General features: G+C 37.7%; 1 protein-coding gene across 3 annotated transcripts in view; it reads right to left on the reverse strand.

Annotated features, from left to right (window-relative positions):
* The window catches only part of CDKAL1 (CDK5 regulatory subunit associated protein 1 like 1), a 333,166-nt gene extending 308,661 nt beyond the window's left edge, over positions 1-24,505 (reverse strand). Inside the window, exons 1-4 of one of the 3 annotated variants that reach the window (XM_058174902.1) lie at positions 24,416-24,505; positions 20,698-20,737; positions 18,598-18,769; positions 15,848-15,960 (exon numbers count right to left, since the gene is read on the reverse strand). In XM_058174902.1, the coding sequence (XP_058030885.1) occupies positions 15,848-15,960; positions 18,598-18,764 (280 nt within the window). In that variant the 5' untranslated portion in view covers positions 18,765-18,769; positions 20,698-20,737; positions 24,416-24,505. Of the gene's footprint in view, positions 1-15,847; positions 15,961-18,597; positions 18,770-20,697; positions 20,738-21,796; positions 21,879-24,309; positions 24,331-24,415 lie in introns of those variants that run through there. The other 2 variants (XM_058174904.1, XM_058174903.1) reach the window with 2 other exon arrangements.
* Positions 24,506-24,728: the final 223 nt, after the last annotated feature.

Consider the following 24,728-nt stretch of genomic DNA (forward strand, 5'->3'; position numbering starts at 1 on the left):
TTTTTTTAAAAAAAAAAATCTTAACTTATTGAGTGGGAGTGCCACTCCTTAGTTATTATTTAGTTGACGTCAACCTTTAACTAGGACACAATCAGCTGAATGACAGGGGCAGCAATGAAGTGTCTAATGCTATTTCACAAAGGACTAATTCCCAGATTACTACGTTAGACTAGTAACTATCATTCAAATGGATGTATAGGTGCAAAAACTCTTTAAAGTTATAAGGATTTACTCAAAATCAATATAATTCACAATACTTAGATGGATTCAAAAATGGCATATGATACACAGGTTATTAATGGTTCCCTTTAGACATTCTGAAATATAGAGAAATGTTGTAGAACAGAACGATTACAAATGAAACATATAGTAAATATTCAATTGTGTCCATCTATTGATAGCATCCACTATAGGAATGGATTCTTTTTTTTATTTATTTATTTCTTTTGTCACAACAGTATACACAAACAATTGTCATAGATAAAACAACGTATTTTGAAGAAAATATACATATATGTATAAAAATATGCATCAACTATATCAATTTGATATGATGAAGGAAACAATAGGACAGGAACGGTAGGCACTTTTGTGCTCTTATGCACGCCCCTTATAGCCCTCTTAGAAATGGGGTGAGGTCAATAGTAGACAGTTTTTGGTTGAAGATTTTGGGATTTTGAGTAGAGACAATGGAGTCAGGTAATGAGTTCCAAGCATTAACAACTCTGTTACAGAAGTCATATTTTCTGCAATCAAGTTTGAAGCGGTTGACATTTAGCTTGAATCTGTTTTTTGCTCTTGTAATATTGCGATTGAAGCTGAAGTAGTCTTTTATAGGAAGGATATTGCAATAGATGATTTTGTGTGTTAAACACAGGTCATGTCGAAGTCGACGGAGTTGTAAGTTTTCTAATCCCAGGATTTCAAGTTTGTTGGTATAAGATATTTTGTTGTTTTCGGAGGAGTGAAGAACTCTTCTAGTAAAATATTTCTGGACTCTTTCTATTGTATTTATGTCAGAGATGTGGTATGGGTTCCAGACGGATGAGCTGTATTCAAGAATAGGTCTGGCAAATGTTTTGTATGCTCTAGTTAGCAGTGTAGAGTTTTTAGAAAAGAAGCTGCGTAAAATTAGGTTTACAACTCTTAGGGCTTTTTTCGCTATGTAGTTGCAGTGAGCTTTGGCACTAAGGTCATTAGATATGAATAGATATATTCTTATATTATATATATATATATATATATATTATATAATATAATATTATATATATATATATATATATATATATATATATATATATATATATATATATATATATATATATATATATAATATTGGTTTTTGGTTATTTGGGTTTTCTCCCGCGTAAAATTGGAAGTGTCTTGGCGACGTTTCGACGAAGTCTCATTCGTCTTCAGGCTTCAGCTTCGTGCTTCTGGGAGCAATGTGTGACTGCAGCTGTTTCTTCCTTTTTAACTGCTAGTGGGGGTTTGAACTGATTGGGTGGGAGCTTGGCTGTGCTCTGATTGGATGGGGGTTTTTTGTGCTCTGATTGGCTGGGGGGGTGTCCTGTTTGGGTGGGGGCTTGGTTGTGCTCAGATTAGTCTGAGTTGCAGGGGGATTTGAGCTGGTGAGCTGCATTGCTGTTGTTTGGCTTCGTGTTCGTGGTTGTGCTACATGTTCATAGTGGGTGTCAGTCTGCTGCATGTATGGATTGGAGGGGTTTGAAATGGCTAATGTTGCAGCTGTGGTCTGGCTTCTGGTCCTTGGTCATGCTTCATGATCAGTGTGGGTTTGGGTCTGCTTTCTGGGTGGATGTGTGGTGGTGACATCCTGTGTGGACCTCGTGAGTGTGGGTCTGGTGTCATTCCTCATGTTAGGGACTCGTTTGTCAATAAGGGCGGGTTTCCAAATGGCTGGTAGGCGGGAGGTATCATCTCGTTTGTTCATGTTGTGTGGGCGTTTTTCTATCTCGATGGCTTCTCTGATTATTCTGTTGTTAGTGTTCAGTTTTGGCGATAGTTCTGGTCTTTTTAAAGTTAATATCGTGTCCTGTGGCTTTGAGGTGTTGGACCAGGGAAGAAGTTGGTTCCTCTTTTTTGACTGAGTTCTTGTGTTCTTCAATGTGTGCACTTATTCTTCTGTTGGTTTGTCCAATGTATGTGGTGGGGCAGGCGGTGCATGGGATTTCATATACTCCTTGATTTTCTAACTCAATTTTGTCTTTGGGGTTTCTTAGGATGGTGGATATTTTTTGGTTTGTGCAGAATGCTGTCTTGATGTTGTGTTTGTGGAGGATCTTGCTAATTCTGTCTGTGGTGCCTTTTATATATGGGAGGAGGGCTATGCCGTTTTCTTGTTCTCTGTCTTGGATTTTAGTGGGAGGTTCTTTTTGGATTAGTTTGGTAATCTTATTTCTCTGGAATCCATCAGCCAAGCTCCCACCCAATCAGTTCAAACCCCCACTAGCAGTTAAAAAGGAAGAAACAGCTGCAGTCACACATTGCTCCCAGAAGCACGAAGCTGAAGCCTGAAGATGATGAATGAGACTTCGTCAAAACGTCGCCAAGACACTTCCAATTTTACGCGGGAGAAAACCCGAATAACCAAAGACCTACATACAAACACCCGCGAAAACCTCAGAAAACAAATATATAATATTATATATATAATATATATTATATTATATATATAATATTATATAATATATATTATATATTATATTATATATATTATATTATATAATATATAATATATATATTATAATAGATATATATTAGGTATGAATAGATATATTCTTCCTTCCACAAACCCTTTATTGTATTCACAAATGATCTGTTCAAAGAAACAAAGGCACAAAGATGTTTTTTTAATTGTTACATTTATTTGCCACATATTTTGCCATGGGGCTATTCTGGGTGGCTTACAACAATAAAAAGGAAGAAATGAAGAGTGTGAACAAAAGTAAGACAATAGAACTCCCTTTGTATGACCCTGTAGTTCCTATTATGGGTAGAGTCGGGGTGACTGGATACAGCTGAGCATTTACGGGCCAGATGCCCTTCCTGACACCACATGGAGTACTCAGCAGATATATTTTTTCCGGTACCCTGAGAAACATCTGCTACTGCCTAGGACTGAACTCTCAATTTTCTGAGTGGGAAGCGAGCATCTTCACCACTAGGCCACTGCGCACTCAAGGGAAACAACAGAACAATAAAATAAACAATAAAAAAGAATACAACAAGAAATATAAGTACATGATTACAAAGAAAGAAAGAAAGATGGACAGGTAGAGAGCAAAGAAGATAAGAAGATAAGCACAGAAGGAAGGTGAACAAGGAACAGTTTGATGGTAGCTGTTCATATGGAAGATTCAATTCATCTACTCTAATTGTGAAATGAATACAGTGGGACATTATTCACATTAAAACAGAATAGAATACTCACTTTTGAAGTATTACTTGATAATTAAAAGCTTCTAATCTCGCTAATTTTGAGCAAAAACATACTGAATCCATTTTTTTAAAAAAAACACCAAAGGCAGCTTTACAATAACGGATGTTTACATTAATCTAAGAAAACATTTATTTTTCAATTTGGTACTATCAAAGATTGGATGTAAAAAAATTATTAAAGCTGCTTTGTCTCATATGATGAGTATTAGTTACAACTTTAACCTTTTTAACCTTTAACCTGTATTTTTAATATATAATACAATATTTTTTTAAAAAGCCAGAGGATGAAATTTCCCACCGCTCAAGTTATTCAGTACTTATTATCTTATATAATTACAATATTTAGCATACAGTGCACACAGCCTTTATTTAACATGAATAATCCATTAAACTGTATTGATTAGAATTTTCTATGTCTACCAAATACTGTCCATTAAGAGTATTTCAGGAGCTGTAAAAATGATATTGACAGTTTAAATTAAGTGAGGTTATCTAGCACTACCAACCCTATCGGTACACTCGGTACCTCAAGGATAAAGAAAACTCAGCTATTTTGCTTAAATAGCTTCTCTGGGATTACTGCAAATGTTGCAGACTCTAGCTGAACCTAAAAGTATCCTGGCTTTAAACATTAATTTACTCTGACCATGTGTGCGTCAAACCAACAGAATGTCTGGCTGGATTGAAAGATGCAGTGTTAATATTAAAATATGCATTCATTATAGGTCAATAGTCATTCCAGCTTCTAGTTGGTGGTAAAAATAATGTATGCATTAAAATGCATGTTATAAGTGTCAGCATGCTATCTACCAAAAGCAGCTCTCAGAAGGAAAATGGGATTGCAGAGTTACACGTTAGATAAATCAGAATTAAACTTTTAATTGCCCCATATCTAGAGAACATAAGAACCAACTCATTTCAATGAGATTCTAAAATATTATTACTCTGCCTCGTCCAACATTCATAAATTCTCACCAAACAAGGCAACTGAATAATTGCTTCGCTATTTGGGATGAAAAATTTTGAAGATAGAGAAAAGAAGGATGGGAACAAAGCTAAGCTGATTGCAATTTTGCACGTCTGTCTACATCTCTTTCACTACTACATGGGGGTAAGGCGAAGTAAGGAACAAGGAAAATTGGCTCTGAGTACATAAAGGAAATGTAGATAACATATAGCAGTGACAAGGTGCTTTGAGGGACACATCTTGCTTGATGTCCCACAAACTGGATGTGCTAATCTTGAGGTTTTGAGTTTCTTCGTCCCTAGTTTAGTAAATCCACGAAACAGGAGGACAATATTGAAGTACTGCAGCAACATGCCTCTGGCTTCATAGGTAATGGAATTATATTTTATAAGAATTGAAAATGAGAAGACAAAAGGCAAGTGCTACTACAACAGAAACTTCTGAAGCATGTATTACTTTGGTAAATTCTAATTAATTTAATGTTTGTTAATATTTATTAATAATATAGAATCTGTAATAAGTTTTCTGGCTCCTATAAGATTATAAGACATAAGACATTAATACAATTGAACGAGTCCAGAAATATTTTACAAGAGTTCTCCGCTCCTCTGTAAACAACAAAATACCTTATACCTCCAGACTTGAAATCCTGGGATTAGAAAACTTAGAACTCCGCCGACTCCGACAAGACCTGTGTTTAACACACAGAATCATCTATTGCAATGTCCTTCCTGTTAAAGACTACTTCAGCTTCAATCGCAATAATACAAGAGCAAACAATAGATTCAAACTTAATGTTAACCGCTTCAATCTTGATTGCAGAAAATATGACTTTTGTAACAGAGTTGTTAACGCTTGGAACACACTACCTGACTCTGTGGTCTCTTCTCAAACTCCTAAAAGCTTTAACCAAAAACTGTCTACCATTGACCTCACCCCATTCCTAAGAGGACTATAAGGGGCGTGCATAAGTGCACAAAAGTGCCTACCGTTCCTGTCCTATTGTTTTTCTATCATTATAGGTGCTCGTATATAATGTTGTGACCAAAAAAAAAAAAAAAAGATGACACTGATAGATGGGACCTGAAGCTTACTAATCCTGTCAGATCTTACAGCATATATACCGTTAGAGAAAGGTATCCCCATTAAAATAAATCTGGGTATTGTGCTATAAACTCAGCCACATTTTTAGAAAATGTGGACCAACACAATACAGAGGGTTAAAGAAAAATAGAAATATTGTAAGCATGAAGATGTGATCAGTCACAGAAATGTTATGATCAGTTGTATACAAAATTGGAAGGGAAAGTCTTCTAACCCTCCAACCCAACAGGGAGTAGGCTTCTGCAAAGAAACCAAGTTCCTCTGAATTCTGTGGAAATGTAATGCGCAAATGCCACTGTTCTCATATGGTGGGGCACCCTAATAAGCCACGGTGGGGAGGGGAACAATGTGATGCAAGGAACAATTCAACAGTTCCCCAAACCATCCATGGATTCCTTGCCACAAACAAGTTATTTTTCATGGCATTTCATTGTATGTGAACATGTAACTCAATCTGCACACCAACTTATAGGCTGTCTTTGATATGATTTATTATCCTGAAACCACTTGTCCCTATTACAATATGTGGAAGAGACTGAATGGTTCGGAATGTCTCAAATATAAGTAGTCCTTGACTTACAACAGTTCACTGTTCAAAGTTACAATGGCACTGAAAAAGGGGAGTTATGACCGTTTTTCCGTTATGATCTTTGCAGCATCTCCATGATCATGTGATCAACATTCAGATGCTTGATAACCGGTTCATATTGATGACCGTTGCTGTGTCCCAAAGTCATGGGATCACCTTTTGTGACCTGCTAACAAGCAAAGTCAACAGGGAAGCCAGATTCACTTAGCGATCGGGTTACAAATTTATCAACTGCTGTGATTCACTTAACAACTGAGGCAAGGAAGATCGTAAAATGGGACAAAACTCACCTAACAACAGAAATTCTAAGCTCAATTGTGAATGTAAGTCAAGGACTACCTGTACTTAATTCTGGGCTACATTTTAGTTGATCTCTTGGAAAAGTAGCAGCCTCAAATCTCTTGCTCCTTGGCAGGGGTGGTGGGGAATGGGGATGGTGTCTGAGCCCAGAAAGATCTGCATCGAACTACGGATCATGACTTGCAGGTGTTTGGTTGTATGTTCCAGCAAAGTTTTATCAGTACAATGTGAGGATTGCTGCCTTGCTGCATTATTTCTGTAAGTTCCTATGGATTCTATGGATGACTGGCTGGTTCTTGGGAAGCATCCATTGCTTGGTTCGGTTTAGATTGCTCTGTCTTGTCAGTCAGCTGTGAATGGCTTGGAACCTGCGCTTAATTAAGTGGTAAATGGTATCCAGTTCTATTGTTCTGTTGATGGACATTTGAGTGCCTGGCTTCCAGGAATTCTCCACTCTTCGGCTGTTTTGTCAATTGTTTCTTCATTATCCTAGTCAAATGTGTGGTTCATTCTGAGGGCATGAATAGCTGCTAGGTATTTCAGGTCAAAAGTTCTACCTTGTGGTCCTGGATTCTTTGCTGTAATTAGCATTCGATTTGGTCTATGTAAGGTTGCAAATCTGGACAGTTCTCTCTGAAGACGATGAGAGCTTGTGGTGAGGTGTACAATCTTTCGGTCTACACAAAAGTGTAGCATTTTTTGTGGGTTTGCAAGGCCCAGTGGGTCAGAGTAATTTTCTGGCATGTTCTGATACATTTTTTATATACGGATATGTCATTCTGGAAATGTTTGGCTTGTTGGAAGTGTTATTATGGCAATGTTCCTTTTGTTCTTTGACTCAAGTTTGAGTTGTTTCTTTGTGCATCTATCTTTGAATGAATTCTAAATGGAATATGGCAAGGTAATAGATTCTGCTGACATTATTCCTTGAATTTTATGTTGCATAAGGATGGTTTGCCTAAATATTTAACCAATATATTGACTGAATTACATATCTCAAGAAGGCATATTTTAATACATTTGCTTTAGGGTGTTACTTCCACTAAACCATTACATGGATTATTCAACAAACGATATAAAACAAGCTGTAGCATCATTAAGTCTAGCTATTGTGTCTCTTTAACAAGACAATCTTCAAGTTTCATTTTTTTTCCTGATTTCCCATTTTTTATTAGAAATAAGAATAGTCTTCTCAGTTTTCTTTCCACATAATGCATGCATTTATAATACATTTAGCTAAACAAATTATATTTAACACACCTAATGTGATATCAAACACTGAATGAAACGTATTTCTGGCAACAACAGTCTTGGATAGCCTTGAGTCTGAACTATTCCAAGCTTCAATGAAGAGAAATCATTTTTCTGGCAGATGATGTTCAATTTGGGAGGCTGGAGCCAGGAATTAAACAAGTGAACTGTAAATGAGAAAAAGTGCTGCCTCCACTAGAGATTTTTTCCTTGCTCAAAAATAAATGTATCTTTTTCTTTTGATTTTCTCTTTAAAATCAAACTGGTGCAATAAACTGAAATTAGAAAAATAAAGGCAGAACTAGTAATGCAGACAGTAACTAAGAGTTTTGGATTGTAATACTTATTTAATTTTTAAAAATCTTACTATTAATCATCCAGACACTGTATTATGCTGAAGTTCACTAATCAACTATAATACTTAACAAGGTAAATCAAGTTAAATTGAGTTTTCCTATAAAAACACTTAATAAACTTTCAATAGTCCTAAATGAAATTGCATGAAGCAAAGTTTATTTTAGGCTCGTAGTCATAAGAATACATTCAAGCTTTAAATCTTAAAAGCCTAAGAAAATAAGGGAGGAATTACAGAGTTACTTCAAAATAAATACAGCATATAGTGCAACAGACTTATTTAAAACAGAATTATGCAGGAATTAGAAAGTTGTCCTTCATGAGCACATTATAGAAAATATGTTACTTTAAAAAGCATGCGGTCTGCTTACTTATCTGTTCATGTTTATCTCCTACCAAAGTGTAACAAGGAAAAGGGAGACAGGAAACTGTTACAAATATGTTTGTTTTTGTCTGCCTTTGAGTCTTTTTCTAAAATCTTTCAATACTTGGCGAAGATACGTCTACAATTTAAGCATACGAACATTACAAAAATACATAGGAGGCCTAGAGTTTCTGGTAACATCTAGTCTTTATGATAAATAAACACAATTGTTTAATATTCTCTGTTTCTAGGTTTACAAATGAGAATCACTAGTTAAAATGAACTGAACTAAATATTTTTTAAAAACTAAAACAAAATTCAGATCATATGGTATTCTAACTGGACAGTGAAACTCTGATTTGTAGCGCATCACTAACTTCAAACTTTGATAAACCATCACTAACTATATACCTTATTGGTATTTAGCTTGATTTCACAATATTTCCAAAAACTGCTGATAATGCAATGTAGCACTATTACTTTCTATGCTTCATACAGAAGTCAGTATTAAAAAAATATCCTTAGAATCTTGATTTCATAAAATATTTGAAAATAAATTAAATGCTTTAAGATGTTTCATTACTACACAAAAGATATTAATGCAGTGTCTGATAGTTTAATTTAAAACAGTGTTGTTAAAGAATATTGTACACTAATTGGTCTGGAAGCAAAATGATCTCTCCTATGGGTTTTTCCCCCAATGTTTTATTTGTTTTATTTATATAAATTCAATTTCCATCAAACAGCATGTGGCCTGGGTACAATTTTTTTTAAACAGTCATAATCCACATAGTTGTAGTATTCATCACAATAATATTAATAATATAATAATATATCTCCTATGATAGTACACACCTTGAAGAAATTGAATATTGAAGATATTCAATTTTTTAAAATAACTAACAACAAATTCAATACTATCCTTTTACACTGACCATATTTAAAAAAAAAACAAAAAAACACAGTATCACCAGTCTTTCTGAAGTGGTACAGGTTATATACACTGGAAACATAAACAGTGCCATCTTCTGGCAAATGTATTATTTTGCAGGTCTAGATAAGAAAACGTTTGTTATGCTCCCAGTTCTTAAAAATGGCCAGAGTAAAAATGAACACAATTTTTTCCAGTTGCCCTTCTTATTGATAGTGTAACTATGAAATACACCTCATCTTCAATAAGACACAATGCCTGATTATGATCTGACTATAATTAGCACTCATCATTATTAATTCTGACAGCAGGTTTCACCCTTATGATCAGTAAAATAAATTTGCATGGAAGACTGGAATTCCTTCCAGCCTTAGGGTATGCTTGTGACAAGAAGCAAATGAAGGATTGCTATAATTAAAACTTGCATAGGAGCTCAAAACCTTCTTCAAAAGAATCCAATAAGGGAAAGAATCCAATAGGTGGGGCAATCTTGCGGTTGTTTCACTCCCCCTCCCCCACCCTTTCTCCTTCCCAGTGCTAAGCCAACCTTCATGCAAGTATTCTTGGATTTCTTCTTCAAGGTTATCTCTTTACTTCTCCGCAGGTCATTTATCATGGTTTGTTAATCGTTTTATACCGTCCATTCAAAAGATGCTTTGTTGATGTAGAATAAAATATTAACTGAAAGAGGCATTGTAACAGCAGCATTAATAAAGGCATAATTAAACCATAACAAAAATAGCTCTAAATATGTTGCCCAACTGAGTGCCCATTTGGAAATAAACTTTTTCAGGGCCTTCCTGACTGTCAAGAGTGAAGGGGTTGTTGAGCATCTGTCTGAGGGCAGTGTGATCCATAAAGTGAAGGCAACCACAAAGAAGGCAGTCTTCTAGTCCAGGGGTCTCCAAATCTGGCAGCTATAAGATTTGTGGACTCCAACTTCCAGAATTTGCGTGGCTGGCTGAGGAATTCAGAGTGTTACAAAGTCACAAAGTTCACAAGTCACAAAGTTGCCAAGTTTGGAGATATCTGTTCTAGTCCATGCCTCTGTCATCTCTTGAGGAGGGGAAATCTTATGTGGGAAACATATATGGTTTTTACAGGAAATTATTAGTACTTTGAATTGGGTCCGGACTGGAAGCCTACTGACTACCCCAAAACAGAAGCTATTTCTATAGGGATTTCCCTATCAGTATTTTGAGCAATGCATTCTGTACCAGTTCTGTTGTTACCCTCATGATTAAACATCTGAATTCATCCCAGTCCTAAAACACATCAATCTGCTAAGAGCTAATCAGCTACATAAATAGAAATTAGCTACATGAATAAGAAATACGAATGCCACACACATGAAGTCCATTCCATAGAAAGGGTTAGTCAGATAGAATATAGAACATATGCTTTTCAGGCTTATCCAGAGAAGTTTTCAGTCAAAACAAACTAAAATATGATTTCTTCAGGTATGTTATCACAGGGTGCGCAACTTGGGCGTGCTCCTGGATGGGCGGTTGTCTTTCGAAGACCATTTGACAGCCGTCTCCAGGAGAGCTTTCTATCAGGTTCGCCTGATCTGCCAGTTGCGCCCCTTCCTGGACCGGGATGCCCTATGCACGGTCACTCATGCTCTCGTTACCTCTCGTCTGGACTATTGCAATGCTCTCTACATGGGGCTCCCCTTGAGGAACACCCGGAGACTCCAGTTAGTCCAGAATGCGGCTGCGCGGGTTATTGAGGGAGCAGTTCGGAGCTCCCATGTAACACCTATTCTGCGCAGACTGCACTGGCTGCCTGTTGTCTTCCGGGTGCGCTTCAAGGTGTTAGTTACTACCTTTAAAGTGCTTCAGGGCTTAGGACCGGGATACCTACGGGACCGTCTACTGCCAACGTCTATCTCCCAATGACCAGTGCGCTCTCACAGAGAGGGGCTCCTCAGGGTGCCGTCAGCCAAGCAATGTCGGCTGGCGGCCCCCAGGGGGAGGCCCTTCTCTGTGGGGGCTCCTACCCTATGGAATAAGCTTCCCCCTGGACTCCGACAAATACCTGACCTTAGGACCTTCCGCCGCGAACTTAAAACCTACTTATTTTGTCTTGCTGGACTCGCTTAAATTTTAAATTATCAAATTGATTTTATGGGTTTTAAATTTTTTGTAAATTTTAGAGGGTAATATTTTACCTATAAGTAGCCATATCAAATAGGTTTTTTAAGGGTTGTTTTTGTTTTGTATTGTTGTTTTCTTTCTGTATTTTATTCCTGGCTGTACACTGCCCTGAGTCCTTCGGGAGAAGGGCAGTCTATAAATAAAAATATTCTATTCTATTCTATTCTATTCTATTCTATTCTATATCTTTTTCCAATGGTTTTGTGTGGAAAACACATTATAGGAAATAGTTTGTTTCCTATAGTTGAACATTATGATTTATGTGAAAGCAGTCTTTGAAATCTCTCTGAAGTTTCTATTACTGGAATATTTTCTCATGCTTTGTTTTGAAACATTTGTTACATCCAGTTTGAATCTGTTTGGCACAAAAAAATACACAGATAAGGAAAATTCTCAATTCAGACTGTGAAAAACTCATCTTTTATAGAATGTTTATTCAGACTTAAAGTGTCATACTATCCAGTATAGCTTAATCTAAGATAACCAAACAGAGGTTTTCAATTATAAAGCTCTTTTCAAGACCCCAAAACCTATTTTAATATATTCTGAAAGTAAGTTAAACTTTTCTGTGTTCATATCATTTAAGACAAGTGTGTAACTGAAACTTGGAAAACTTACACATCTATATAGTGCATAGTCTATTTTCTTTCCTTTTTGCATGTTAGATTAGATCTTACATGCTTTGTGAAGGACAAAACAATACCACACCATCAGTAAGGAGAGAGCTAGTTTTTGTAGATCGAAGTACAATTTAGTTTCCTAGTTTTGCAAACAGAACCAATGAGCAAGCATGTTTTCCACTCTGAAACAGAGCCAATGAACTCTCAAGGTCTGAAAAGTCTTACAAAAATATAAGCAGCCAAGAAATCTGTCTTATATTTAAAACTGAGCCAAAAAGCCTACTCCTCTATATCGCAATACCTTTTACTAATCAACAGCTATTCACTTTTGGCTGGATGAAGTCAAAAAGCTATTTATAGTCATCCAAGACAAAGTTACTGTGCATTGTAAGTAGATGCCAGGGCCAAGGTTTTTGACATGTAAGACAAATGTCAATGTCTTCTACTCAGTGGGAGTCTCTCCCTCTGCTTTTATACACAATAACATTTCATTGTGGTGGGCCAGAAATGCTAAAAAATATTCACAAGCATGCCATTGACTGCAAATCTCAAATGACATTCATCTCAGGTTGGCAGCTCAACCATTTTGGTCTTTGAGAAGACATCCAAGTCAGTCCTTCTGTGATAGCACTTAGCTGACTTTCCATCTGTATGTTAAGGAAAGGGGGGGAAACTCCAGATGCATCACAAGTTAAGAAGTCACTAAAAAAAACATTCTTTGACAGAAACATGGCATCTACCACGTCAATTCTGGCAGGCTCCTAGAGGAAGAAATTTGAAAAAAAATGATATACTTTTGATATACTTCACTTTCCTAATTAGATACCAATACAAAGTTTAAGCTGATGATGTCTAAAACAGGGGTCTCCAACCTTGGCAACTTTAAGCCTGGTAGATTTCAACTCCCAGAATTCTAAAAAATCCTGAAACGCTATGCAAGCCATGCGTGGTGATCTGAAATCTACATCGAGCAACATGACAATTAGATTTGCAAGTTACATTAACGGTTTGTTGTTTAAACCACAATTGGCTGGATTCAGTTATCATGCTACGCCACAGATTGTGGGTTCCAAACCATAATGACTAGATTTATATAACAAGCTCAACCAAAACCAAATAAGCCAAATTTTAAATTAGCATGCTGTGTGAACCATACCAGTGGTTGTTGATCAAATCACAATGACGGCGTTCATAAATTACACTATGCCTAAAGTTGGTAATCTACAACTCCCAGCAGCCCAGTTAGCATAGCCAGGAATCAATACTATGAACTGCAGTTCACCAATACCTCGTGGGCCGCAGACTGCACAGATATGCCCTATGTTAAAATGTCAGGATCCAGTTACTAGTAGTGGCAATATATTAACATCCATTTATTGTTTCTTCCTTCCAAGCAATTAACATTTAGAAGAATATTACCAATCAACCCGAAGATACGATTCAAGCATTGTGGCCGAGTTCAACTATCTCATCCTTTTAAAAAATATATGATCTCTGACTATCACAGGATTTGATGGCAATTGACTATTCCCCACATTCAGGAGGTCAAGAAAGACAATGCTTGGAAGTGTGCATGCGAGTGTCTGGGTGTGTTTTCCTGTTGTAGTTCCGGCCCTTTGGAATGGTCTCCTGTTCGAGATTAGATATGCTCCTAGCCTAAATAAGGTACATTCTTCTAGAAGGTGTTTGGATCATTGACACCTCTTTGTTTACTATTGTATGCTTTATAGTTTTTAGTCCTTTTCTGTATTTTTGCAGGATGGGGGACAAATGCATCAGTACTGTGCATAAATAAACTCATTATTCCACATTAGTGATTTTTTTTTTAAAAAAAAAGTTCTGATCTGATTACTATTCAACTGAGGAAGAAAAACCATCAGTTCCTTCTATAAACTGTTTTATAAAGTACCTGTTTGCTGTGTTATAAAGGTAGCCCTTGACTTATGATCACAACTGAGCCCAAAATTTCTACTGCTAAGCAAGACAGTTGGTAAGCAAGTTTTGCCCCATTTTACAACCTTTCTTGCTACACTGCTGTTAAGTGAATCTGGCTTCCCTTTGACTGTATTGTGTAGACAAAAATTTAAGAATTAAGAATCATACTTAGAAATATGTATCTGGACTTTAAAATTCAAACAGCTAGAATTCGTTAATAGAAAATTTAACGTTGAATTCATAAATATGCCAAAAGTTAGTTATATGATTTTGATAATCTATCAATTACTAAATAGACAGAAATTTATTAATCCCATTATTATAGCCAGAAAATTAAACAAAGACCAAAATAATTAATAGCATTATATCAATAGTTCTTTGAATTACAATTTCAACTGAAAAAATAGATCAAAATCATAAGTATGGCTTAAAATAATTAGAAAGCATGACAGATTGATTTCAAAATTTAATAATATAGTTAACTAAAAAGTTATTTAATACTGCCACCTAGTGTATGTTTATACATCAATTATACAAACATTATTTATTCACTGTCATTATTTTATCCCATTGGTGAGCAGCCATTTTTAAATACAAGCTATAAATTAAACAATTATGTTGTCAAAACACAAATTAAAATCTGTAAAGTACCAAACAGGAGAAATAAAACATACTTTAGATAATGTTTAGAAGTTAAAGAACATAAAGCAAATAATACCTAAATGCAGCATGTAAAGCATTATATCAAATGTTGGCAATGGTTAGAAATTCAACAATATATGGCAAAAACATTGTAGAAATTATGGGAGGCGTTATTTATGCATTAAGCAAGCATGCTGTTAACTCTACCCTAATGCCTTCCTGACATCCAACTGTTGTATTCTGAATGTAGCTGCCTGCAAAACAATCTTAATGAACAGCTGTTTGTTAGCAAAACATTTTATTTATTTACTGTAATGCATTCAACTCCTTATTTTCTCTTAGGAGGCCAAGGCTGGTATAAAATTCATGTTTTTAACCATTAGAAGCTCCATCATGATTTAAAGCCAAAAATATCAAATATAAAAATATTGCAATAAAATAAAACAGCAATAAAATATTTCAAACATTTAGGAAATAAATTTAAACAGGAAATTATACATTACATGTTTGATCAATGAATAGATAACTTTTTCTCAAACCTTCCAGTCTGACTAAGATTTTCCTTCATAGCCTAGGCTTATATTCTCTAAATACACCTGTAAATTAAGCAAGTCTACTTGATCTGCAACAGAGTGATTCACAAAAGCAACTGAAAATTGCTTCTGGCCTCTGTGGCTCAGACTGCTAATGCAGTCTGTTATTAACAGCAGCTGCTTGCAATTACTGTAGGTTCTAGTCCCACCAGGCCCAAGGTTGACTCAGCCTTCCATCCTTTATAAGGTAGGTAAAATGAGGACCCAGATTGTTGGGGGCAATAAGTTGACTTTGTATATAAATATACAAATAGGATGAAGACTATTGCTAACATAGTGTAAGCCGCCCTGAGTCTTCGGAGAAGGGCGGGATATAAATGCGAATAAAAATAAAATAAAGAAAATGGGATTTATAAAGGAAACCTCAAAATCTGCTAACATGTCTATTAGCTGACCAATGAAAATGATTCCAATTACTCAAGGCACTGTTTTACTTTATTGACTTAACTTTTAAATAAGTACAGAAGTATCTGTATCCTGAAAAGAACATTACTAATGAGCAAATGCAAAGTAAAAAGCATATTTAAATCTCATTTTAAAAATAAAACCTTTGAAAGAAATACATGTTCAACTCATTACCTGTTATACTGTATCCATAAGCAGCTAGCTGTCCAGCCATGTATTCACCATCTGAACTATTATGGGAACATCCCCAAGTACGTATCCAAATTTTCTGTATACCGGGAATCACACTGTCAAGTTGAAAGACACAAACATAATAAAATTCCCCACGCTAGAAAAATTTGCCCAGCAGTGATTTACAGATATTGAGGAACTCACAAACCCTAAAATATTCCCTGAGAGGGAAAGTATTGCAATGCTTAGACAATGCACATACATAAAGTAAAACTATTAATAACAGATATTAATGAAACACATTTGCCCTTGATTTTGAGACAATGATAACACTATGAAAGAAAACAAAAAATAGAGGAGGATGGCTGAAATCAGGGATTTGGGGAATTGTCCATACACATTTCCTGTTCCATGAGCGATCTAATATTCCCTGGATGACCCTAAACATTATTTTGATAGGATATGAAATTAAAGATAATGTACAATGGTTTATGTACTTTGTTAAGTCTCATTTCTTTGATGTTGGCATGTACTGCACGACTTTGCAGCTTTCTCTTTTTGAAGTACTCATTTCTAAAGATCTAAGTGCCAGAGCCCACTGTAACAACATTGCCAAAAAGGCACTAAGGGTTGTTAACCTAATCTTGCGTAGCTTCTTCTCTGGTAATATTGTACTACTAACTAGAGCATACAAAACATTTGCTAGACCAATTCTTGAATACAGCTCATCTGTCTGGAACCCGCACTGCATATCGAACATAAATACAATCGAGAGAGTCCAGAGATATTTCACGAGAAGAGTCGTCCACTCCTCTGCTCGCAATAAAATACCTTATTTTATTTTTTAAATTTTATTTATAATTGCATTTGTATACCGCCCTTCTCCCGAAGGACTCAGGGCAGTTCACAGCCAATTAAAAAACACAATAAATACAAGTTAAAACAGACTAAAATTTATATAAATAGTGGCCAAAAATATTAAAAACTAAGTAATACAAAAAACTAAAACCCCATTTAAAATTACTTATTCAGGCTAGCCCAGCTCAATGGAATGAAAGAGTCTTCAGCTCAGGGCGGAAGGTCCGAAGGTCAGGGAGTTGGCGAAGCCCCGGAGGCAGCTTATTCCAGAGGGCAGGAGCTCCCACAGAGAAGGCCCTACCCCTGTGGGTCGTCAGTCGACATTATGCCATCAGACTCCAAATTTTGGGCTTAGACAACTTAGAACTACGCTGACTTCAGTCTGACCTAAGCATAGTACATAAAGTTATCTGCCACAATGTCCTACCTGTCAATAACTACTTCAGTTTCAACCACAACAATACACGAGCAAATAATAGATACCGGTAGCAGAAATTTTGAGTAGTTCGGAGAACTGGTAGTAAAAATTCTGACTGGCCCCACCCCCATCTATTCTCTGCCTCCCGAGTCCCAGCTGATCAGGAGGAAATGGGGATTTTGCAGTATCCTTCCCCTGGAGTGGGGTGGGAATGGAGATTTTGCAGTATTCTTCTCCTGCCATGCCCACCAAGCAACACCCACAGTAAAAAATTTTGAAACCCACCACTGCATCCTTCCCAAAAAGACTCCCGACCCCCATAAAGAGGCAGTATAGCAAGACTTGTAGATAGAGAGAACTGTTATGTCTCCAATCATTTGGTTCTGCTTTAGTCTCCTACTCAACAGAATAATCTCTATCACTATGTGGTTTCCTCATGAGTTTTTATCTAGCTTCAGTCTTTCAGTTTCCTTATTCCCACATCTTCCATCCCCTGAAAAATTGTTGGAAGTTAAAAGCAGAATTATCTATGTTAAGCACAGATCAATCTAATACAAATTAAAGGTACTGTACTTTGAGGGGTCCTTGGTGTTCTCTGAGCTTTCTTGTTTTCTTGCAAACAGTTCATGTTGTGAACCAGGCCCAAGTAGGTAGTAGTAGATGCAATCAGTTCAAAAACAAGCAGACTTTATTAGAAGAGCTGAGAATTGACTCATTCTCAGCATAGTCCAAACTAAATCAAAACAAATTCTTCATAACACAATTCTTCGGTCTTATCACCAACCTTGGTCTAATTAGGCAAACTGCCAAAGGCTTTTCTTGACAAAAGTTCAGAAACAGAAGACACCGACAAGAAATAAATGCAGCAAGACAAGGAGCAAGTCTATCAACGTTGTTTTCCGACAAAGAGCCCAAACGTTGTTGCTGATCTTTTAAGCCTTATGGGAGGGGCCAATCTTCTCTTGGCCCTATTCCCGAGTCGTCCTCTTTGCTTGAGCTGCTCTTGCCTTTTGGCAGCTCTTCTCATGCGTGCACTAGGAATAGGCTCCTCCTGTTCCTCTGCCTCACTACTGTCAGCCTTTGGAGACTACGGAGTCTGCACCTCACTCCCAGATGGCCCTGGCCCCATCTCTGCCTCCGACACAGAGCCCTCACCTGGGCCTTCCTCAGCCTCCAGGGCTGGCCCATGTTCTTCCTCAGCCTCATCGCTGTCCGATTCCGTTGCCAGCTTTGCAGGCTGCTGGCAGACCACAACAGTTCATTACCCTAACTAGGTAACATCATCAGGGCTAGTGATGTTACTAGCCCTGATGATGTTACCTAGTCAAGGTAATGAAACATCGGCAAGTAAACAAGCAAACTTTGAGAGTACAAGGACCCCTTCATTTCAGCCCTGAGCTACAGATATTCTCCTTCATTAGTACTGTACTTTGTATGGCAAAATCTTACTTCAAATTATAAGAAGGTAAATATGTACCTATCTCTAGGGGGAGGATCATCCACTTCCACGTTCTTTTGTGACTGGCGTTTTCGCACTTTAGGAATAATGTGTTTTCTATTGAATTGACGATCAAAGGGCTTTGGATCTTGTGCCGACACAATATCTTCAATGTCGTCAAGGCAAAGGTCACCAGCAGCAATCATTTTCTCTGGGAGATAGAAATATACGGCAGAAGAGGAAAAGCATAAAACAAGGATCCTTATCCCTGTAACAGTAGCACATAATTATTCACATTCCCCCCTCCCACAAACTCTGCAAGGATAACAGATCATTTTAAAGAGCATAGAGCAGCAACCATTTGTAGGTCTCCAGCAAAAACCGCAATAATGTCACACATACATCACAATATCATTGCCCAAATGGTACAAATTACGCAATTCGGATCAACTGAACCATAATGCAAATTGCATATAGTACCTAGTGACCTGCCATGTCCCTTCCCTCCTGCAAACCACCTGCTCATTCGTGTCAGAAAATTGAGCTTTAAAATAAGAATAAATGAAACCACAGTTTCAGTTAACAAGATCATTCAGGGAAAGCCAATCTAATCTCAAAAATAATAGAAAAATCACCCGTACTGAAACTCGGCATCATATTTTAAGAATATGAAGATTTATAACATGTTATGGTCCAGACTACCTAGGAACAATAAATTTCAAACCACTGTCTGCTTCTACTATATAGCTATCAGCAATAGCTTTACAAATACACAGAGAGTGCTTTGCCTAACACACTAAAAGAAATGGTGGGCAAGCCACATTTCCTCAGCCAGGGCTTTCTTAGTCCCCTGATAACATGATAGCAGGCCCTGCTGGATCAGGCCTAGTTAGGATACTCTCTTCCATGATATCAGCCCGTCAACCTTGACCGGACCACAAAACCAAGGTCATGCAGGACAATACTATAGGCAGTTCTCGACCTACGATCATAATTAAGCCCAAAATTTCTGTTGCTAAGCAAGGTAGTTTTGCCCCCCTTACAATTTTTTGTCACAGTTGTTAAGTGAATCACAGCAAGTTAACACTTAACAGTTGTTAACAGTTGTTAAGTGAATCTAGCTTCCCCATTGACTCTGCTTGTCAGAAGGTCACAAAAGGTGGTCACATGACCCAGAGAAACTGCAACCGCCATAAATATGAACCAGTTGCCAAGCGTACAAATTTTGATCACGTGACCACGGGGATGCTGCAACAGCTGTAAGTGTAAAAACTGTCGTCAGTCACGTTTTTCAGTGCTGTTGTAACTTTGAACGGTCACTAAATGAATGTTTGTAAGTTGAGGGCTATCTGTATTTTTATTCTAAGATTACAGTAAGAGAAACTTGCAAGTCTGAATGTATTTCACTTCTCTCTCCCTTTATCTACATGAGAACTAGGGAGGGTCTTGCCTGAGATGCTTTCTCAGATTACAGTTCTACTCCAGACTCGGGTTTCTTTTATCTGACCCACTGTCTTGGTAAGCGGCTCTTCTTCTTCCGGTCCCATAAAGTCATTTTTTCTGCCCATTACATACAGTGATCCACCAGAGACATCTAAGAAACCTACTTATACCACAAGAATTCAGAAGTATGCTTTTCAATCTGACCAATTTTTGGAGTGTGGGGGGAGAGAACCATGCAAAATAGTCTTAAGGCACCTACATAAATTTTATAGAAAATCATCCCACCCGGAAGTCCCCAAGACTCAATATTGCTATCACTGTCATACACTCTTCAGCATTCAAACAGGCTAAAATAATTAATGTTTTGGACTAAATTTCAACAGTTCCTGGCAATTGTTCAGGCTGGCTATGACTCTTAGAACTTGTCATTCAAAAGCTAGGGGATTCAGTATTTATAATCCTAGCTGAATGAGCAACTGTATTTGCCAGCAGCTACTAGACACAGTCACTGGGAGTCAGGTGGCATAGAAATTTAAAAATAAAAATAAAAACAGCAGCTGCAAGTAAAAAAATAAATGTTACTGCTGAGTTGTTGTTCAGGACAAGAATCAAATTTTTTTTTTCCAAATAGTTAAATGACAATCATATCGAAACAAAATACAATATTACTGATAGTATCTTCTAATAAAACCTTACCTTAATATTGGTAGGTATTGGAATCTTTCAGCATTTTTTCCTGAAAGGAACAGAAGATAGTTAGCGGTGATCACCTATATCACCAAAGACAAATAAACAGAAGCCTCATTTTGATATTACTGGCAAAGGAAAACATCTTTGGAGAATGCTCTTCCACAGCCTTTGCAACCTCCAAAAACTATGTGAGATGATGGCCCTCCCACACAGCTTCTGGAGGGTCCAGAGGCCATGCAAGAATACAGCCCATTCTTGCCCAGCCCCTGCAGCTTCTGGAAATCATGTAAAATGGGGCACGTTTTCAAAAATAGTTCTTGAGTGTTGGTGAATAATGGTGTGCCACCCAAAGCATTGTGGTATGGCACCATTGATAAATGAACCATTGATGGTTCACCATCACTGGCCTATTATGTGGATACTTCACTTTTAAAAATAGTCTTAAATATTTTATTCAAAGCACTTTTGTATGCCCTGAGAATCATTTGCTTTTTGGAAATTCAAAATTCAAAATCTCAAATAAATCAAATCAACTAGTACTTTTTCCTTTAAATTGGGTTATAAGAATTAAAGTAACAAAAAGAAAACTGAGAATAGATTCTGAAAAAAAATTATGTGAACACAAAATATGCTTTTAAAAACACATTTAAGATCAATTCTTAGCCATATTTTAGGTGCAACTTCCTGAAACATTATTCTGTGTCTCGCTTCAGTGTTCCTTGATTTTTTAGAGGAAAATACATTTCATTCCTGAAGCTTAATGTTTAGCAAGCCAGTGTATTTTAATAGATAATTTCCCTCTTTTATGATTCTTTCCCCTCAACATAAACATTTAGAACATGTTAGATATTATGTTATTGTCAATGCTTTTATTGTATGTACTGCATTGGATTATTTTGAATTTCTTGGAAAGAAACTTTCATTTTTTAAAAACTCATTTGGTTTAATAAATGTTTTAAAATTACAAAATAATAATTACACTGCAAGTAGATATGAATAATTGGTATCTTTTTTAACTTTTTATTTTCTATAATGTCTCCGTATGTGGAGGTTATCCTTAAATACAGCATCAATGCACTCTGAATGTGCACTCTTAGAAACATACATTGATTGTTTGCTTTTTATATAAATGTTTTTTTCCACTCATTCATGTCAAAGTACTTGGACACATCCCTGCAGTTTTCTTGACAAGTTTTATCAGAACTGGTTTGCCCCTGCTTCCTTCCTGAGAGAAAAAAAATGGCCCAAGTCACCCAGCCAGCATTAATTTAAGTATCTTCAGTAACTTCTATTTTAAGACATTTTAAAACAAAATCACATCACTGACTACCTCCCCCTTTCACACTATTACTTTATTTATCTGCTTCCCTAGGGTAAGGGAACTGAAAGATTTACATTGTATTTTGTGACCTTCAGTTGGTTTAATATATAGCTTTTAAATGGATTTGTGATTCACTTTCTGACAGTAATTTATTTATTCATTCATTCATTCTATTTATAAATCAATGAATCAATAGACTCATGGAGGTTTAAAAAACAGTCAACAAACCAAATACTTATTTATTTTATTTATTTATAATTACATTTCTATACCGCACCATCTCCCGAAGGACTCAGGGCGGTATACAGCCATATTAAAATACACACACCAATACAAATATAAATATAATAAATAACAATATTTAAAAACAATTAAAAACAAATATTTAATGGCCGAATCACTAAAACGGTCCAAGACCGATTAAAACCTGTTAAAATTTCGCTAAAATATTTCTTAGGCTAGTCCCGCTCGGTGAAATAATAAAGTCTTCAGTTCACGTTTGAAGGCCCGGAGGTCGGGGAGTTGGCGTAACCCCGGAGGTAGCTCGTTCCATAGGGCTGGTGCCACCACAGAGAAGGCCCTCCCCCTGGAGGCCGCCAACCTACATTGTTTGGTCGACGGCACCCTGAAGAGGCCCGCTCTGTGGGAGCGCTTATCAATAGCCTTTAGACAGGAGGTGTCAAACTGAAGGCCCGGGGGCTGGATCCAGCCCACAGCCTGCTTAGATCTGGTTTGTGGGGCCTCCCTGTAAACAGTGAAGGACCAGCCCAGTGCCTCTGCCTGCGAAAACAGAGCTTGGAAGGGCCACATACGGCCCCCCTGAACTCCATTTTTGCTGGCAGAGGGTTGCAGGAAGCCATTGCAGCCAAAAACGTACCTCTGGAGCCCGTTTTCTCTGGCAGGGCATTCAGGCCACACAGGCATCCCCACCCCCAACATGAGTGCCATTGAGCTGGTCTTGTCCACTCCAGAGGTCAAACAAACCCTGATGCGGACCTCAATGAAATCGAGTTTGACACCCCTGCTTTTAGGCTGTTAAAAGGGATGGAACAAGTCTTAAGCCCATATTTGACTTTAGCTCCGTCACATTCAGCATACAACCACACCAACTAAAGAAATATTATAACTCACATCTTGCAACTTGGGCATAATCCCTTTTACTCTAACTCCTGCATCCCAGGCATACATAGTACAGAAAAGCCCCACTCACATACCTGTCAAAAACATAGGGAAGGAGTGTACACCAAAATGTTATGGTGGGTGCATTTTGCACAAACATGTCACAATCCCACTGTTTATATCATGAGCCTGACATCAGCTGACACAACAAATGGAGCCAATTTACATTTTCTGATAAACAATTTGACTGACTGGTGTGGTTGACAGTTTCTGGGTTTTTGTTGACCATTTCACTACAAACTAGAGTGACTTGACCAGAATTAGAATCAACAAGAACAAAAGTGAGGAAAGGCTGATTCCACCCCTGGATGATGAAAAGTGGAGGAAGAAAAAGAAAGTAAAGGTATGCAGTATTGCAGGCTACTTCTGCTGACTGCCAGCAATTTGGCAGTTCGATCCTGGCCAGATCAAGGTTGACTCATCCCTCCAAGGTGGGTAAAATGAGGACCCAGATTGTTAGGGGCAATAGGCTGACTCTGTAAACCAGTTAGAGAGGGCTGTAAAAGCACTGTGAAGCGGTCTATAAGTCTAAGCGCTATTACTATGCTGTAGCTACTACTAAACTCCTACTTTCTGTCTTATGCTGCAATATAGTGATTGCATGCTAATGGGGGAATTCTGAGAGTTGAAATCCACCCATCTTTACAAGTTGCTAAGGATAACACACCCAGCTTTTAACTGCTGAGACCCCCCACCTGTCGCAGATAAGGGGGTATTTTAGGAAAAAAATAATTGCCTTCGCTCCAATACCGATTTCATCCTTTTCGATTGTCTGCTATATCTGAAATGTGCCATCAAGTCGATTGGGATACCTAGCGACCACATAAGAAAGATTTTCTCCATCTGCTTGACAGATACGGAATCACTCGTTTCGCCACCGAACGGGTGAAATCCCGAAAAGGGATTTTCCCCAAGCCAGGGATCTCCAACCTTGCCAACTTTAAGCCTGGGGGACTTCAACTCCCAGAATTCCCCAGGCAGCAAAGCTGGCTGGGGAATTCTGGGAGTTGAAGTCCTCCCAGGCTTAAAGTTGCTAAGGCTGGAGACCTCTGCCCTAAACGACAAGAAACCAGCGCATCTCATCCACCGGTGAACCGGACCGAAACACAACACAATACCGGGCTAAGCTATTTTTCAGGCCACGGAAGACGAAATCTAGCTCTCCTCCCCGACCGGCAGTGCGCTGACAGCGGCGATAACAACCTTAATAATCAAACCGCTTACCTGGAAGCTCCCTAGCTCAGCTCCGAGCAGCCGCACATGCACTGCGCCATGATGTGGCCACGCCCTTTCCTGCGTCACAGGAAGACGTTGACGACGGGACGACGGAGGGGACAAACTCGGTTCGTTTTTTCGATTCGCGAAAAGTCAGGACCTTCGGTTAACCGTTAACTCTTTCCTCGGACATCTGCGCGGTGCCCCAAGGAGGACTGTGGGTTAAATGGAAACGATGGAAAATGGATCCCCGGAAAAGAAGAAGAAGAAGAAAAAAACAAGCTCAGAACTGAGGAAGCTTCTCAGATGAGAAGCGAAACGT

The sequence above is a fragment of the Ahaetulla prasina genome, chromosome 3 (assembly GCF_028640845.1).
Source record: "Ahaetulla prasina isolate Xishuangbanna chromosome 3, ASM2864084v1, whole genome shotgun sequence".
NCBI lineage: Eukaryota > Metazoa > Chordata > Lepidosauria > Squamata > Colubridae > Ahaetulla > Ahaetulla prasina.